Here is a 16,316-nt window from a genome sequence, read left to right as displayed (position 1 = left end):
ATATCCATATGGATATCAAACTGGATCTGATCCTAATTAATATGGGTCTTGGACTATGTCCAGATTCAAATTAACTTGGATCAAACGGATCGGATCCAATCTAAAACCAATCACATCGAGGCGGGTCATTTTTTAAAAAATGTGATTTTTGGGCCAACCGTATCTCGAATTCAGAAAAACAAAATATCAATATTTTTAGAATTTTGAAACACATCTAATGATATATTTCTTAAATTTTGCCTCCGAATTTCGCTCGATTTTAAAGGTCAAAAAATAAAAAGATTTACCAAATCTTAATTGGCTCGTTTAGGTCTTGTCAATGGGTCCTGGGCCATGCCCATACTCAGCTGACGCCACCTAAGATCGAGGATTTTATCAACTTTACCAAAACACTTAACCAAATTTTCTGAAATCTCAAAATTTAAAACGGTAGAAAAACACGATATTACATGACAGTCGGCCAGCAGTCGGCCAATAGTATGACCAAAAATATGCTCAACACAGTCCTAGGTAAGGCATGAAAAAATCTGGTTATCAGTCCAACAATGATGAGTTTAATAACAGTCAATAACATAGTCCATCAAGTCTGATTATAGGTCAAAATTTTAGTCTAATAACAGTCCACAATAAAGCATGTTTAAATCTGATTTTTCAGTCAAACAAACTTAATTTAATAATAGTCCACATATAAGTATCAAAATAGAGTTTATGATATGAAATCAAACTGATTCAAATCTCGTCAACATAATAGCATGACACAAATCCATCGACAATCATCAGATCTGCGTGCATAGAACACTTGGCAGATCTGGGCCAGATCTACACACATATAGATATGTTGCAGATCTGTACCAGATCTGCAAGCATATATATATATAAATATATATATATATATATAATGTGATGTAGGTCAGATCCCAACAAAAAAAAATGCAGTTATCTGTTGCATGTGTGAACCATGATATCCCTTGACGAAATAGGCTAAGAGCATGAACCTGTATAAATTTCTTTTTGTGTCAAAAAGATAACAGAACTAATATATGCCGATTTCATATGAGAAAGAAAATATTAATACATGTAACCGAATCTACACCATGAGCATACATATTTTATTTTTTTGATGCATGAATCATGAGATTCGATAATATGCCTATACAATGATCACTAAGATCGATAGATCTGAATATGTTTACACATATTTATACCTTCTTCTTTTTTAACATGAGTATTTAAAACCCAGTCAATGCCAAAATTGGCAGGGCTAAGAATTCATATATATATATATATATATATATATATATATATATATATATATATATATATATATATATATATATATATATATATATATATATATATATATATATATATATATATATATATATATTCAGCATAAAAATAAGAATTAGGAACGGGAAATCAACAGCACATACTTAAACTCGAAAATATTTCATGTTAAACCCTTGATTAAACATAGAAATCGTTGGTAAGATTACTTCATCTAAGGATTTACAAACCGTGATTCAAAACATAGGTTTAAACCTGTTTTCTGAAATCAAATTTGATTTTTCCCTTGAAAATTTTACATGAATCGGATTTAAACCCATTTCTCCCCGTTCGAATCTAGAGAGGAACCCGTACCTTATTTTGGAAGAGTAGAAGGATCGAAAAATCGTCGGATTCTTGGTGAGAATGATGGATTCATCCTTCTTCCTCTTCTTCTTTTCCTCTCTTCCCTTCTCTCTTTTCTTTTTCTCTTTCTTTCTTTCCCTCTCTCTTTTCTCTTTCTCTCTCCCACGAGTTGGGCTCCCTCTCTCTCTAGAATATCGATTCTAGAGAGAGGGAGAATCCAACCCCCTTTTTATATTCTTTCTAGACTATTTTATTTTTTTATTTTTTTTTTGTTTAATCTCTAAAAGATTCCTCTAGAGGGTGGCGCCCCCTCTAGAGTTCTCTATTCCCATAGAGGGTAGAGATCTACCTAAGGTAGAACTTTATCTCTCTAACCACTCCTTAATCTTTATATATATATATTTTTTTTATATTGTTTTAATTAGAGGTCTATCTAGAGGGCGATGCCCCCTCTAGAAAACCTATCTAGGTAGAGTTCTACTCCATGGAGAACTCCACCTTATCTAAATAAATAATTTTTTTAAATTTAATTAATTATTATTTTTTATTAATTATTTAATATTTAATTAATAAATAATTGATTTTAAGAATATTTCAGAGGATGTTGCTCCTCACTGGAAGTCCTCTCATAGCAGAATTCTTACTCAATTTAACCTTTAAATTGATTTTAAAGTTTTAAACTGGTTATACTTGGATTTTGGATATGGGTCTAGATCCAAGATCCAAATTCATATCCAAACCCCATATGGATCCCAACCTGGACTAGATACTAATTAATATGCGTCCTGGACTGAGTCCCGATCCAGTCTGAGCCAATCCAAAAAAGGTAAAAATAAAAGCAGGTCTGTTTTGAAAAACATGATTTTCAGGTTCAACCATAACCCGATTTTAGAAAAACAAAATACCAATGTTCTCAGAATTACGAGATGCATATAATGGTATACTTGCCTGATTTTTGCCTTCGAATTTCACCTGAATTTCGCTTGAATTTAAATGTTAAAAACAAAAAGTTTTATAAATATTAATCATCTCATTTTGGTCTTGTCAAGGGGGCTGGGCCACACCTAGACCCAGCTGATGTCACCTATATTTGAGGATATTTTCCATGATTTTTATCATATTCAGTAAAGTACTTAGTCAAAATTTCGTAGTTTTCAAATTTAAAAACCCTGAAAAAACACAATATTACAGTTTATGTTGTGAATCAAGTTTCACAATTCATGCATTGCCCACAAACCAGTCATGTTGAAGTTGTCAAAAGAATACTTAGATACTTGAAAGGCACTCTCAGGGATGGACTCTATTATAAAAAGAAAGATAACAGTGAACACATGATCACAATGATGGCCTTTTCATATGTGGATTGGGTAGGAGATCCAGATGAAAGAAGGTCAATCTCTGGATATTGTGTTTTTATTGGAGGGAATTTTTTTTCATGGAGCAGCAAAAAAGAAAAGGCAGTGGCTCGTTTTAGCATAGAGGTTGAATATCGATCCATGGTTGTAGCTTCATCAGAGGTAACCTGGCAAACACTAAGTTTCATATTGTTTTGTGATAATCAAAGTGCGATTAAGATCTCACTTAATCTGATACAACACGGAAGGACGAAACACATTGAGATAGACTAGCGCCTCATCAGAAGCAAAATAGAAAGTGGAGAGATTACGACTTAGTTTATTGGAACTCAAAATCAAGTGGCGTTCACAAAAGGGCTAAGTTAACAGAGGTTTTGGTATTTGAAGAGCAAGTTGTCCATGATTCTCACCATGCACAATTTAGGGAGGCTGTTGAGATGTGATATTTGGATCTGGATCCATATTGACATTCATATGTAACGTGTAACATATTCTTTAATGTATTGTATGTTTTCAGTTTTGCTCTCAGTTATACATTATCATGTACATTAATACAAGGGGCGTTCTTGTACTTCTACACAAAAGGCAGTTATTTTATTAAAAGAAAACCCCACACGTCCCACATTGGGATTGGCATGGAGTATTGCTGCAGACTCTCTCTCTCTCTCTCTCTCTCTCTCTCTCTCTCTCTCTCTCTCTCTCTCTCTCTCTCTCTCTCTCTCTCTCTCTCTTGATTTCTGGTAGCGCAAATCTGATTCACACTTGTTTCTTTCAACCTGTGTACATTCAATGGCAGGAAGAACAAAACATATATACTTTTCAGAATGACCAGATGAGTTGCTCTTGTCAATATCTTCCCATTTTCCACTTAGATGTAGCACCTTATAATTGGATTCTGATGATTTCTGATTCATGGTCCATTAACCTATATCGGTCTTCCATTTCTTGTGTTTTTGGACTTCTACTTAGAGCTGGGGCCTTGATGACACAGGACATGCACTATTTTGAACCCAAAACAAACAATAAGACAGCTGTTGCATCCAGATAAGCTGAACCTATTCTAAGCTGATTATACTGCATGTGATCATTTGATTCTTTTGTAATTGACACCCTTTGATTTTGACTGGAATGATGAATTTCCTTGCTAGGGAAAATCTGATATACTAGGTGTACTGTGGATTCTGAGAATAGGTGGTAAAGAATCTGTGTTTTATTCTAGATATCTGGGTATTTGGTTGTCATGTGCTTACTATGTCACACATGGTATATATCATTATTTGCAAGGTCAAACATAATATCATTTATCTCCACTGTATTGTTTATTTGGGGATCTTTTCTGGTTTGCTAATACAGGTTTGTGGGGCACAAACTGTTTCCTGGATTTTATTTGGGAATATTTTCTTGTTTGCTGCACAAACTGTTTCCTAGACTTCATTACTATTTTCTTTTTTCAGGGAGAGGAAGATGGTAATAGATGTTTCTTCAGCCATGCATATCCTACCCATTTTTTAGTCATATTAAATCATGAAGCTCCTCTTGCTTTCTAGTTTTCATTCATCAAATAAATAAGGTTTTGTACATATAGTTTAACTTCTAAATGTAACGCTTATCATCTTTTTGTGAGTTTGCTATGTAGAACTGCTTGCTGTTCAGCTGGTTCACCTGAAGTTTCATGAATCCAGATTTAGTTTGCCAGCAATGTCGATAGCTTGTTTCTCTAACATGAGTTTGTGTGTTTACTTTGCAGAAGTCCCCTTCTAAGTGTCTATGCAGACATGTCTGTTACTTGTAAGGTATAGAAGCAATTTAAATGCTAGGTTATAGGATCTTTTTCTTTCCCTGTTACCAATATCATTTCTCAGAGTTGCAAAGGGCTACTCTGTTTGGATTTAACTGCTTAAAATACTGCTAAGTTGGACCATATGATTTTGTCCTAAGAGGTTGCTCACATGGTCAAATAGGAAAGCATCCTTATTTTTGTCTTCTGTTCACCTTTTATCATTTGCATGCAGGAATATTTTGATCCAAATAGGTCCATGTTAGAGTTAGTTTTTGCACCTGCAGAGGAATGGATTTCGCTTGATGATGCTGATATTATTAAAGCCACTATGGAGGAGCTTTCAAAACTCTTCCCTGATGAAATTGCTGCCGATCAGAGTAAAGCAAAGATTTTGAAGTATCATGTTGTCAAAACTCCAAGGTTAGTTTGTAGAGACGTGAACTTTTGAGATTGTTAAGCAGCAGGATTGGATGTAGTGATGGCTTGGTTGAACGAGGAGATGCATGCTGTGTTCTGTGTAGTTTCTGAAACTCTTGTAGCCTAAGTCGGCTTTGTCACAAAGTGTATCATGACTCAAATAGCACGACCGCTGCTACCTGTTTCTTGAAGTTTATGGCTTTAGATCTTTTATAGGCCCCACTTACCATGGCCAAAGGCCTTGACCAGGATTTCAGCCGACTAAGTTTAGTTACTTCCAAACTAGTTGGTAATTCTTTCAATACTAATTTCAAATTTAAATGCATCACAAAATAACATTTACAATTTCTATTGGAAGGAATTCAGATGCTTAAATGCATTTTTTCTTCTTTTATTTCTGTGATAACTTATTCTCTCTTTCTTTGTCTTTTTTTTTTCTCACTCCACTTGCATGTGATGTGGGCTTTCAGGTCTGTTTACAAAACAGTGCCTAAGTGTGAACCATGCCGGCCATTGCAAAGATCTCCTATCAAAGGATTTTATTTAGCTGGTGACTTCACGAAGCAGAAGTATTTAGCATCAATGGAGGGTGCTGTTCTATCTGGCAAGCTTTGTGCTCAGGCTATTCTGCAGGTAAATGAGTACTTCTAAGGGACCCAGAAAAGGATACTGAAATGTACATCAAGCTGTGAAGTTCACCATCTATGTCACATAGGTGCGGGTACGGGTGCGGATGTGGCACTTTAAAAAAAATGGGTGCAGGGGTGCAGGGAGGGTATATATATATATATATATATATATATATATATATATATATATATATATATATATATATATATATATATATATATATATATATATATATATATATATATATATATATATATATATATATATAATTTTTAACAGTTTTAAGTTAACACTACGGGTATATGTGTGCATTTATGTATTTATATATATAATATAGATAAAAATGGATAGAAATGGACCTCTGTGTGATTGACTTCACCTAACACAAAGGAAGCTGTGTCCAAGTGTTGCACCCGCCTGGGTGCGGGTGCGACGCAGGTGTGGTGCCCTGTTAGAAGAGTCCTTGTTACATAGTTCACGATGTATGCTGAATCTTCGATAATAATGGAAGATCCCTACAGAAGTAACATTGGGGGGAAAAAAGAAACAAAAGAAGGAAAATCAGAAAAAAAGGAAAAACTTGTTTAATATAAGCAACAAATAAAAGGTTCTGCTTATGAAGCTTGTGGGTTTTCTAGGAGTCAATTATTCTTTTCCATTGACTTATGAGCCACTAAGCCAAAGTGTTGGAGTAGAACAGGATAGCATCTTTCGTACTAGAGACAACCTGGCTGGATGCATTTTGTAAATCTGGTATCATCCACGTTAGAAGAATAGAGAGAAGCTAGCAGCTGACACATTATTGTTCTATACAAGGTGGGTAATGCTTGCATTGTTTTTTATTTATAAAAAACTCTAAAGAAGGTATAATACAAATAGGTTTACATTTGTTACATATTACAACAGGGCCATTATAATTAATTGGGTTTCTCATACACTCGTAAGAATATAAAATATTACAAACATGTCATTGATCCTGAATGAAGATAATACCTTTGGTGGGTATTCTTTAATATTCCTTAATATGCTTCCTCAATTAGTTCATCACGCAACATGTATGGACTTTGATATTCGTTTAGTGGATATATTAGCTATTTGATTTTTTGACTTTATAAATTTAGCATCTATTTCTTCAGATTCAATTCTTAGAGTTAGTGCTAAAGTATTCTATTATCACAGTATACTATATACCAACATGCTTGCATTCCCAAGACATCAAATAATTAACCCACGTGTCCAGGCCATATCAGAAATGATAATTTCAAGTGCCGCATTTAGCTTTAATATTTAAATTTGCTCGTTCTTCTGTTTTCTGCTTTTCCATGAAATTAAATCTTTATCAAAGAATATGCAATAACTTGGTATCCATTCTTTATTCCCATTCTCATTTGTTTTCTTCTCTATTTTTCTTCCACAAATTTTCCATAGATTTGTGTCCTGTCATACTCTTTTGGATCAGAACTCATCAAAGTCTGATCATCAGCATTCACGAGGTCTGATTATTGGTAGACATTTTTATGAAAAAAAGGAATGTTTTGCAATTAAAAAAAAAGTTATAGTAGTTGTAATGAAAAGAGGCGGAAGCACCAATAGAGCAAAAAGCACTCCTTAAGAGTGACCACTAGAGCCAAGAGCACAAACACTAAAAGTGCACACACAAAACTCTCAAAAGTAGAAAATGACTTAAAGTCATAAGTTGGATATTATTGAAGAAAGGAAGAGAAGGGTGAAAACCCAATACATTTACAAGGGGGAGCCTCCTCTATATATAGAGGAGGAGAGCTAAAGGAGGACCATAAAGGGGCCTCCCTTCTAGTCGTTGGGAGCCCCAACGGTCATAAATATGACTGTTGGGACCCCAATGACTAGATAGGTGGGGCCCCTTATGGTCCTTTAAAAGTAAAACTGAAAAAGTAAAAAGAAAAAAGAAAAAGGGGAAAAAGAAAGAAAAAAGGCAAAAAAGAAAAAGTACATGTGGATTTACCAAAACACCCCTATCGGATTTTTGGTTTGTACAGAAAAAGAAAAAGAGATATATTATGTATATATACATATATACATATATATACTTATATATATACGAATGTATATATATAAGTATATGTATATATATATTTATATATACATAATTTAACAGTAGTTATAGTATCGTAACAAAAAAAAAGGTGGTATCTCGATCAGATCTGGATTATGTGTGAAACAGATCTGCCCACAATTAAAAAAAAAATCCCGTGGGTTGCTGATGTCAGCACTACTGTCAACTTGTGTGTCTGATTCTCTGTTCTTTTGCAGAATTTTTCTTGTGCCCTATATTTATTCTATCTTCATTTTATGTGTTTGGTATTTTACTTTTCTTAATTCTTGTATTTGTTTTTGTTATTGTCCCTATTTCTTATAAAAAGATTATATACATCAGCTTCTTTTCTTTAAGGATCGAATTTAATCAAATCTGCTCTGAATTATTCTTATTAACTGTTTGTGTTCTCTTCTTGGTTTCTTCCTTTCTTTATCCTTGATCGTGTTTGTGCCTACCCATGTTGTCATCAAGCTCTACTCTTAACTCCTGGTTCCTCAATCAATTTATCACACACAAGTTAAGTTCTTCTAGTTTTGTTACCTGAAATAAACAAATCATTTCATTCATTAGCAGCTTAGTTTTGATGAGATCTTGACAAGGCTCATCTGCTACTTGCAAAGTATATTGTGTCCCAAGAGAAGGATAATCAGTCAACTCAAGGTTCTACCATTAAGAATTCTGAGTATGTACTGTGGAGGAAGAACGATCAGGCAGTTGTGGGTTACTATAACCACACATTCTAGAGAGCTATTTCTTCATGATCCTTTAGGAGTTACTGCCAAAGATTTATGGTTGATGCCTCACAAATCTTCTCTCCACGCTCTCTGATGGATATACATCAAGTGCTATTACCTGTCAGATGTGTGGGAAGTGCAGTCATACGTGCTCAGATTTTTATTGGCGATGTGCTCCTACATAACCTCCGGCAGTGTCTATTCCATCAAGATTTCATGTTCTTGGTACATATCCCACTCAAGGACCATGTCCTACAAGGCCACTCAGGTCATTTTTAACATATATCCGACTTACAAGACCAGCACCATCGTTTTCACATGTACCATCTCTGGCCTCAAGAAGTTGATACTTTGAGCACTGGTTTCAGCAATATGCACATGCTACAGAATCTTTCTGGAAACATTTGGATAAGTTCAACCTATTCTTATGGAGGGCAGCATTGTAGTTGGTACTATCAACTCAGAGGCAGAAAACCATGTGACTGAAGATTTTTGTACGCTTCTGAATGACATAACTTATCATGGTACCTGTAGGACAGTCACTGGTGATGGAAAGCATCACCCCATTACTTGTGGGAACAACTGTTGTCCGTACAAAATCTGAAAATGCTTTCTTTCCCAATTCCTTTCTTGTTCTTAGCATCCAATGAAATCTTATTTTTTGTTTTTCAATTATGTGATCAATATAATTCACTAATCTCTTTTTTTTTGTCTTCAGTTTTTGTGAAGGATCTTCACATGAAGTGGTGGAGATCTTTATGTCCTCTAGACCTTAAGAGATTAATTGTCACTTTGTGTGTGAAGAGTACCTAGAGGCGTCATCTCATTGCTCTATATTCATTCAGTCCATCAGATTACCAGTGTGTTCACCAGGGCACAACCAATCACCCAATTTCACACTTTCATCTCCGAACTCATGATGGTTCCTCTTAAACAATATAAATGAAGAACATGATAAAGGTGTATCTATACCTGTAAATAAAGGAAATTTGTTATGATACCTTGTAAATCTAGTATAACCACACATTAGAAGGAGAAAGAATGAGCTCTAGCATCCGTTACCCTTTGTTATATCTAAAGTGAGGAATACCTATATTTGCTCTTATATGCAATGTATCCTAATCAGGGCAATCCAAATAGGTTTGCATTTGTTACATATTACAGGACCATTATAATTAGTTGAATGACCCATACACTTAATGCAAAAACATAAAATATTACAAGCATGCCACTGATTAAATGATTTAACTTGAATTATAATAATACCCCTGGTGGGTATTCTTTAATACTTAGCACATTTCATATGCCAATATGTGTCATAGTTAGCTAGGTGCTTAATCATAAGCTTAGTATCCTCAAGTGCTTGTGATTGATACGGTTTCAATTAGATATTCTGGTTACCTGGTTGATTTGTTTTGATGATGCTTACGATGTTGAAGAGGTTTGCATGTCATGATCATTTCTTTGTTCCTCAATGAGATCCATGCTGAGCTAATCAGAGCAGATTGGGGGTGGCAGTTAAATTGATGACAAAACCATTCAGGAACATCAAGTTTCCAGAGATTTAGTTTCTTTATTAATGTGCAGTAAATCAGTATAAATGTCCAATTGGCAGTTGGTTGGTCATTAATTTACATTGATTAACAAGGTAGATGGTAACTGTTTGATAGGTTCAGCTTCATACTTCCTAGCTAATGCATGAGATGATGATGCTTGCAGGATTACAACATTTTGGTTGCTCAGGCTGAAGAAAGACGCCAGTCAGCAACAATAGCGTAACTGAGTGGAAGACTCTCTCTCTCTCTCTCTCTCTCTCTCTCTCTCTCCGTTGTATAATTTTTTTTTATCCGTAATCGATCTTCCCCTTGTTTTATGGATGCACGATCATTCTACCTCTACCATGGCATGCTCTCTCCCTCATAAGCTTATTTTATTACAAACGTCTAGACTGCCACAAGTTTCCTTCAGATGTCCAGCTAATTGTAAAACCAGAAATTCTGGTGCAACTGAAAATCCAGCTAGTTGGAAGCAGCTAATGGTCAAGGAATGATAATGACAACGAATGAATGAAACAATGATTATCGTATTAGAATTTGTTTACGCTACGGATCTATTATTTATGCACATTTAAAAGCAATTACATAATTTCTCACTTTATGGCATTGTGGTCATTTTAATAACATGGATGCAGTATTAATCCTTAAGCATGGTATTGTGGTCATTTTAATCAGATGAACATGGATGCAATGTTAATCCTTAAACAGTAATGTATTTTAAAAAATACTACCACTCCTGGAGGTTTCTTATTTCAATCAATGTTAATCTTAACATAGAAGTTTTAAAGCTACATTAATTATATTTTTATTTTTAAAATGAGCTATTTTCTTGTGTGTGTGTGTGTGTGTGTGTGTGTGTGTGTTTGTATATATATAATGAAAATTTTGTGTGCATATTTTAAAATAAATAAGTTTGCTTTTACTATTAGTGCTAAAAACATTTAACGTTTTCATAAAGAATAACTTGTTTGAAACGATAGAAAAAATAAAACAGCCTAAAAAATTGAACATCGCCCCTAACGTGGTTTTGGGCATCCATCCAACACACTTCAGTTGAGGTAGTCAATGCGCTAGATGAGCTGAACAGGGGAGCTTATGGGGATGTAAATCCTCTGATATTGTTTGGGATCAGAGTACTATCAAAACAAATAATCGAATCATGCAAGAAAGGCAAAAGTAACAGTGACAGCCTACCATGGCAACAACCACATGCACCGGGCTTGGCCAAACACCACTCCGGTGGTTGGGACCAGAGTACTAAAAACAAATAATCGAATCATGCAAGACAAAAGTTAACAGTGACAACCTACCATGGCAACAACCACATGCACCAGGCTTGCCCAAACACAACTCTGGGCAATGAATTAACCTTTAACTAAATCCGCACTCATGTGCATTCTTTCCCCCCTCAGGATGGATGAACACTGAAAAAATGTAGGCATATGCCTTTCATGTTTTCACCAGGCAACACATTAATTTAAGCCTACTGTCCATGAACTGAGCACATCTAATGCATACTCATGATCCAAAATATCCATGATTTCAAAATAGGAAAAAATGCTGCTCAACCTTTTCTCCACCCATGAGCACTTGCATGAAAAGAGAACCAAAAAGATTCAATATAATGACATTCCTTGCTTCAGCATGGGAACGTTCATGTTTGCAAGATGAGGAAATGGAATGTCAGCATATTTTACAGGATATACAATCAAATTACATTTGCAGAAAAAAAGGCAGAAGACGGTCAGCTTCAACACCACGTACCACGTTTACAAAAGAGGGGACAAAGAACCCCTCGTCTGTGTTGCAAGACTGCAAAAAAGACCAGATGCGGATTCCCTTCGAAGCCATGTTCCGCACACGGCGAAAAAACAAAAACAGCTCATCTCATGTCACAAGACTGCAAAAAAGACCAAGAGGGGATTCCCTTCCAAGCCACAGCCATGTTCCTCCGCTGGTGATGAAGCTTTTACTGTGACCATAGATCCAGCAATGTAGCCCTATTACACTGTTTGGTCTTGCTTTCTCTTTGGCAAAATGCTCACCCATTTACAAATTCATTCTTTCACTTGGAGTGCCCGGGGTGTTTTGGCTATCAGCACGCCGCTTTTTGGGAAAGTACTTCCTGTTGAATGCTTCCCCATACTCTGGATGTTTTTCCATGACGAAATTCTCCATGCATTTCAAATAAGAAAAATCTGCACTGGTTCCATTGGTTGACACAATATGAAAGCACCGTGTTTCCTTGTGAGTGTCATGCTTGTCAATCTGATAATTCAAAAAACAAATGACTCGTAAATTAAATCGATTCAGCATTAAGCAAGGTATATTTCCAAACGTGTTCTGATGTTCAAGTTGCTACTTGGAGAAAACCCTTACGACAGTGGTTTGAGTGACCATGTAAACCAGACATAAACTAAAATAAAAAAATACCTCTGCCACCGGCAGCAGCCTCCTCTTACAGTCAGTTCTTGATTGTGATAGTAGAAGTGCAGTTTTCATAGAAAAGAAACCCGTGCATCATGGTAAAAAGAAGCATATTCAACTGGATCAACACTTACAAATGAAAAAGTAGAAGACAAGAGATCTACCTATTGTTATAGGTCAACAGCAAGTAGCAGACATTTCCACAAGACCACTCACTTCCTTTAGGCACGAGAAAATTGTCCATGGTTCTTACCTATGCACAATCTGAGTGGAGGTGTTAGAGATAATGTTTCTAAGTGATCTAGAGTGACCTGGACATTTCTGGACATGAGGTATTTCTGTAATTTTCAGTTACAGCATGAATATTTTGATTATTTTGCTACAGATTCCCTAGGACTCATTCAATTGGCTTCTCAGCAGTATTTTCTTTAATTAATGGTGGCAGTAGCATAAAATGACATGTTCATGTGTTGATTAACTATGAATATTATGTGAGAAATATTATTATAAAGTATCTTGTAATAGCTATGAAAATTATGTGAGCAATATTATTATAAAGTATCTTGTGACGCTATTACATAATGATTTTAATATGTGGAACGTTTCTAAGACTGGATGCTGTAATTTTCAGTTACAGCATGGATATTTGCTACAGATGACCTAGGACTCATTTGATTGGCTTCTCGGCAGCATTTTGTTTAATTAACAGTGGCAGTAGCATAAAATATCATGTTCATACATTGATCATGAATATTATGTGAGCAATGTCATTATAAAGTATCTTGTGACGCCTTTACATAATGATTCTAAATTTCTAATAGATGGGACACTTGTCATTGGATGCTTTCCCTGTTTATCGAGAGAGAGAGAGCACTAAAGCTTAAAAGATACAAAGGGGTTCACCCCTATTTATACAAAAAGAATAGCCTCAAAAGAGGAGCCAAAAGGAGGGCCCAAAAGGGGGGCCCAACGACTCTATGGTGGGGCCCCTTTTTGGCATGTGTGGAATAAAAGAAAAAAGAAAAAAATGAAAAATAAAAATAAAGAAAAACCTAATCTAATAAAATAATTGTTTATTAAAAAAATGTGTGAAAAGACATAAATACCCCTATTGGGTATATATATATATATTAACCCCCCCCACACACACACACACACAAACTTTACGAGGAGATAACCGAAAGTTGGTCAAGAAGCAATATGAAGCGAGGATCAGGAAGGGCTTTAGTAAAGAAGTCCGCCAACTGATATTCTGAAGTGTATGACAGAGTAATTGTTCCTCGTAGGTATTCATCACGAACATAATGACAGTCCATCTCTATATGTTTGGTGCACTCATGAAAGGTGTGATTGCTGGCAATATAGATGATATTTTTGTTGTCACAACATAGCTTTGAAGCTCTAATAATGTCAACCCCCATATCTTTGAGAAGGCTTCGAAGCCAAACAAGTTCCATTGTAGTAGTCACCATAGCTCGGTATTCAGCTTCAATAGAAGATAGAGAAACTTTCTGTTGCTTCTTGCATCTCCAAGCAAATAAAAAATCTTCTAAAAAGACACAATCCAGTAGTTGAGATTCTACGGGTTACCTCTCTAATTTGTATCAGTATAACCAAGCAAATTTAACAAAGAAGATGAAGATAGAAATAGCCCTTTAGTTATGGTGTTTTTGATGTATTGGATGACCCGGATCATGGCACTCATATGCACAGTGGTAGGAGCATGTTGAAATTGGCTAGCAGAGTGAAAAGCATGAGCAATGTCTGGTTTGGTGATAGTCAGATATGTGAGAGATCCAATGAGTTTTCTGTAGGTATTGGATTTTCTAGAAGAACCCCATCCTCCAACCTTGATTGTGCATTAATTACCTCTGGAGTCTTTACATTTTTATCATCTGAAATGCCAGATTTAGTACATATATCTTCAGCAAGCTTCATCTGTGACAAAATATATCCTCGAAGAGAATATGCAACTTCAATGCCAAGAAAATATCTAATGAAGCCTAAATCGGACATGTCAAAGTTATTTTTTAACATATTTTTAACATTAACAATACTATTTTGATCATTTCCTGTGATAATCATGTTATCAACATAAAGTAATAAGATAACAATACTAGTGCCTACACTTTTAACAAAGAGAGCAGCGTCAGTGTAACAGGAATGAAATCTCAATTTAATCATGTTATCACTAAATCGATCATACCAAGCCTTGGGGGTTTGTTGAAGACCATATAAAGCTTTTAAAAGTTTAAGAGTTTGACCTTGTCCAATATTAACTCCGAGTGGTGGATCCATATATACTTCTTCATTTAGATTCTCATTTAAAAATGCATTTTTCACATCGAGTTGATATATAGGTCATTTTTTAGTTGATGCGATAGCTATTAAAGTTCTGACACTAGTTATTGGGGCTATAGGGGTCAATGTTTGCTCATATTCAATTCCATATTCTTGCGAATATCCTTTAGCCACTAATCTGGCTTTATATCTTTCTAAGGATCCATCGCTTTTGGTTTTAACCTTAAAGACCCATCAGCATCCAATAGGTTTTTTATGTGTAGAGAGTTTGACTATTTTCCAAGTATTAGCCTTTTTTAACGCATCTAATTTTAGCTTTGTTGCTTCAACCCAATGCGGTAGAGTTTTGGCTTGATTATAATGAGCGGGTTCATAATATGAATGTAAGGTTATTAAACATGTCCGATAATTGGGTGATAGGGACTCATAGGTCACAAACCGATTAGGTGGTATTGATTCTCTAGAAGATTGCCTAACGGGGTTTTTTTTAAAGATTCAGTAATTTGAGAGAATTTCTCTAAAGCACTAATAGCCCTTTCTTGATCTCTTCGAGTGTAAACATTAATATTTTCATTACTAATACCACCATTTTATGGTGGTATATCAATATTGGATACATCACAAGTATCCTCTATACTTTCGAGATGATTCATAGAATCATCACATATATCATCCATAAGATCATGCAAAAACATATAGTCGATTTCATTTTCTTTATCGAGTTTTTCAAATCCATTCTCATCTTCTAAGGTCACGTCTTTTGAAACATAAAGTTTGTTATTTTTGAAATCAAAACACCTATAGCTTTTTATTTTCCCCAAAAACACATTCAATTGCTTTTGGTGACAACTTATCTCTCTTATGCAAGAGAACAAAGCATTTAAAACCAAAAATGCGAAGGTGATTGAAGTCGGGTGAAAATTTAAAGAGTTTTTCATAAGGAGAGGCATTCTTTAATTTAGAAGGTGTTCTATTGATTAAATACGTTGAGGTTAAGACGGCTTCGGCCCAAAAAAATTTGAAATATTTTTAAAGACAAGTAATGTTCTAGCGGTTTCGATAATATGCTTATATTTTCTTTCCACTAGTTCATTTTGTTGTAGAGTTCTAGGACACGATTTTTTATGACATTTCATTTTGTTTTAAATAATTTTGAAATTCTGTAGACAAATATTCTCCATCGGAATCGGATCTAAGAATGGATATATTACTTTGAAATTGATTTTGTATTTTCATATGAAAATCTTTAAAGAAGGAAAACAGTTCTGATTTATGACTAAGAAAATAGATCCAAACATATCTAGTGAAGTCATCGATGAAAGTGACATAGTAAGAGTAACCACCTTTAGACATAACCGAAGATGGACCCCAAACATCTGAGCGCACCAATTCAAAAGGCCTTGTAAA

At 35.0% G+C, this 16,316-nt stretch overlaps 2 protein-coding genes across 4 annotated transcripts in view; one reads left to right on the top strand and one right to left on the bottom strand.

Moving 5' to 3' along the window:
- PDS3 (phytoene desaturase 3) overlaps nucleotides 1-10,777 on the top strand; it is a 158,417-nt gene extending 147,640 nt beyond the window's left edge. For both annotated transcript variants that reach the window (XM_090019452.1, XM_090019453.1), the window contains exons 12-15: nucleotides 4,735-4,780; nucleotides 5,000-5,187; nucleotides 5,655-5,817; nucleotides 10,345-10,777. In XM_090019452.1, coding sequence (XP_089875578.1) covers nucleotides 4,735-4,780; nucleotides 5,000-5,187; nucleotides 5,655-5,817; nucleotides 10,345-10,404 — 457 coding nt within the window. In that variant the 3' untranslated portion in view covers nucleotides 10,405-10,777. The remainder of the gene's footprint in view (nucleotides 1-4,734; nucleotides 4,781-4,999; nucleotides 5,188-5,654; nucleotides 5,818-10,344) is intronic.
- Nucleotides 10,778-11,796: 1,019 nt separating this feature from the next.
- The window catches only part of NRPD1B (nuclear RNA polymerase D1B), a 64,657-nt gene continuing 60,137 nt past the window's right edge, over nucleotides 11,797-16,316 (bottom strand). For both annotated transcript variants that reach the window (XM_090019449.1, XM_090019448.1), the window contains one exon: nucleotides 11,797-12,449. In XM_090019449.1, the coding sequence (XP_089875575.1) occupies nucleotides 12,231-12,449 (219 nt within the window). In that variant the 3' untranslated portion in view covers nucleotides 11,797-12,230. The remainder of the gene's footprint in view (nucleotides 12,450-16,316) is intronic.

This window comes from Nuphar pumila, chromosome 10 (genome assembly GCF_984573655.1).
Source record: "Nuphar pumila chromosome 10, dmNupPumi1.hap1.1, whole genome shotgun sequence".
NCBI lineage: Eukaryota > Viridiplantae > Streptophyta > Magnoliopsida > Nymphaeales > Nymphaeaceae > Nuphar > Nuphar pumila.
Note: the sequence above shows the minus strand (reverse complement) of the source record. Positions and strands in the feature narration are given on the sequence as shown.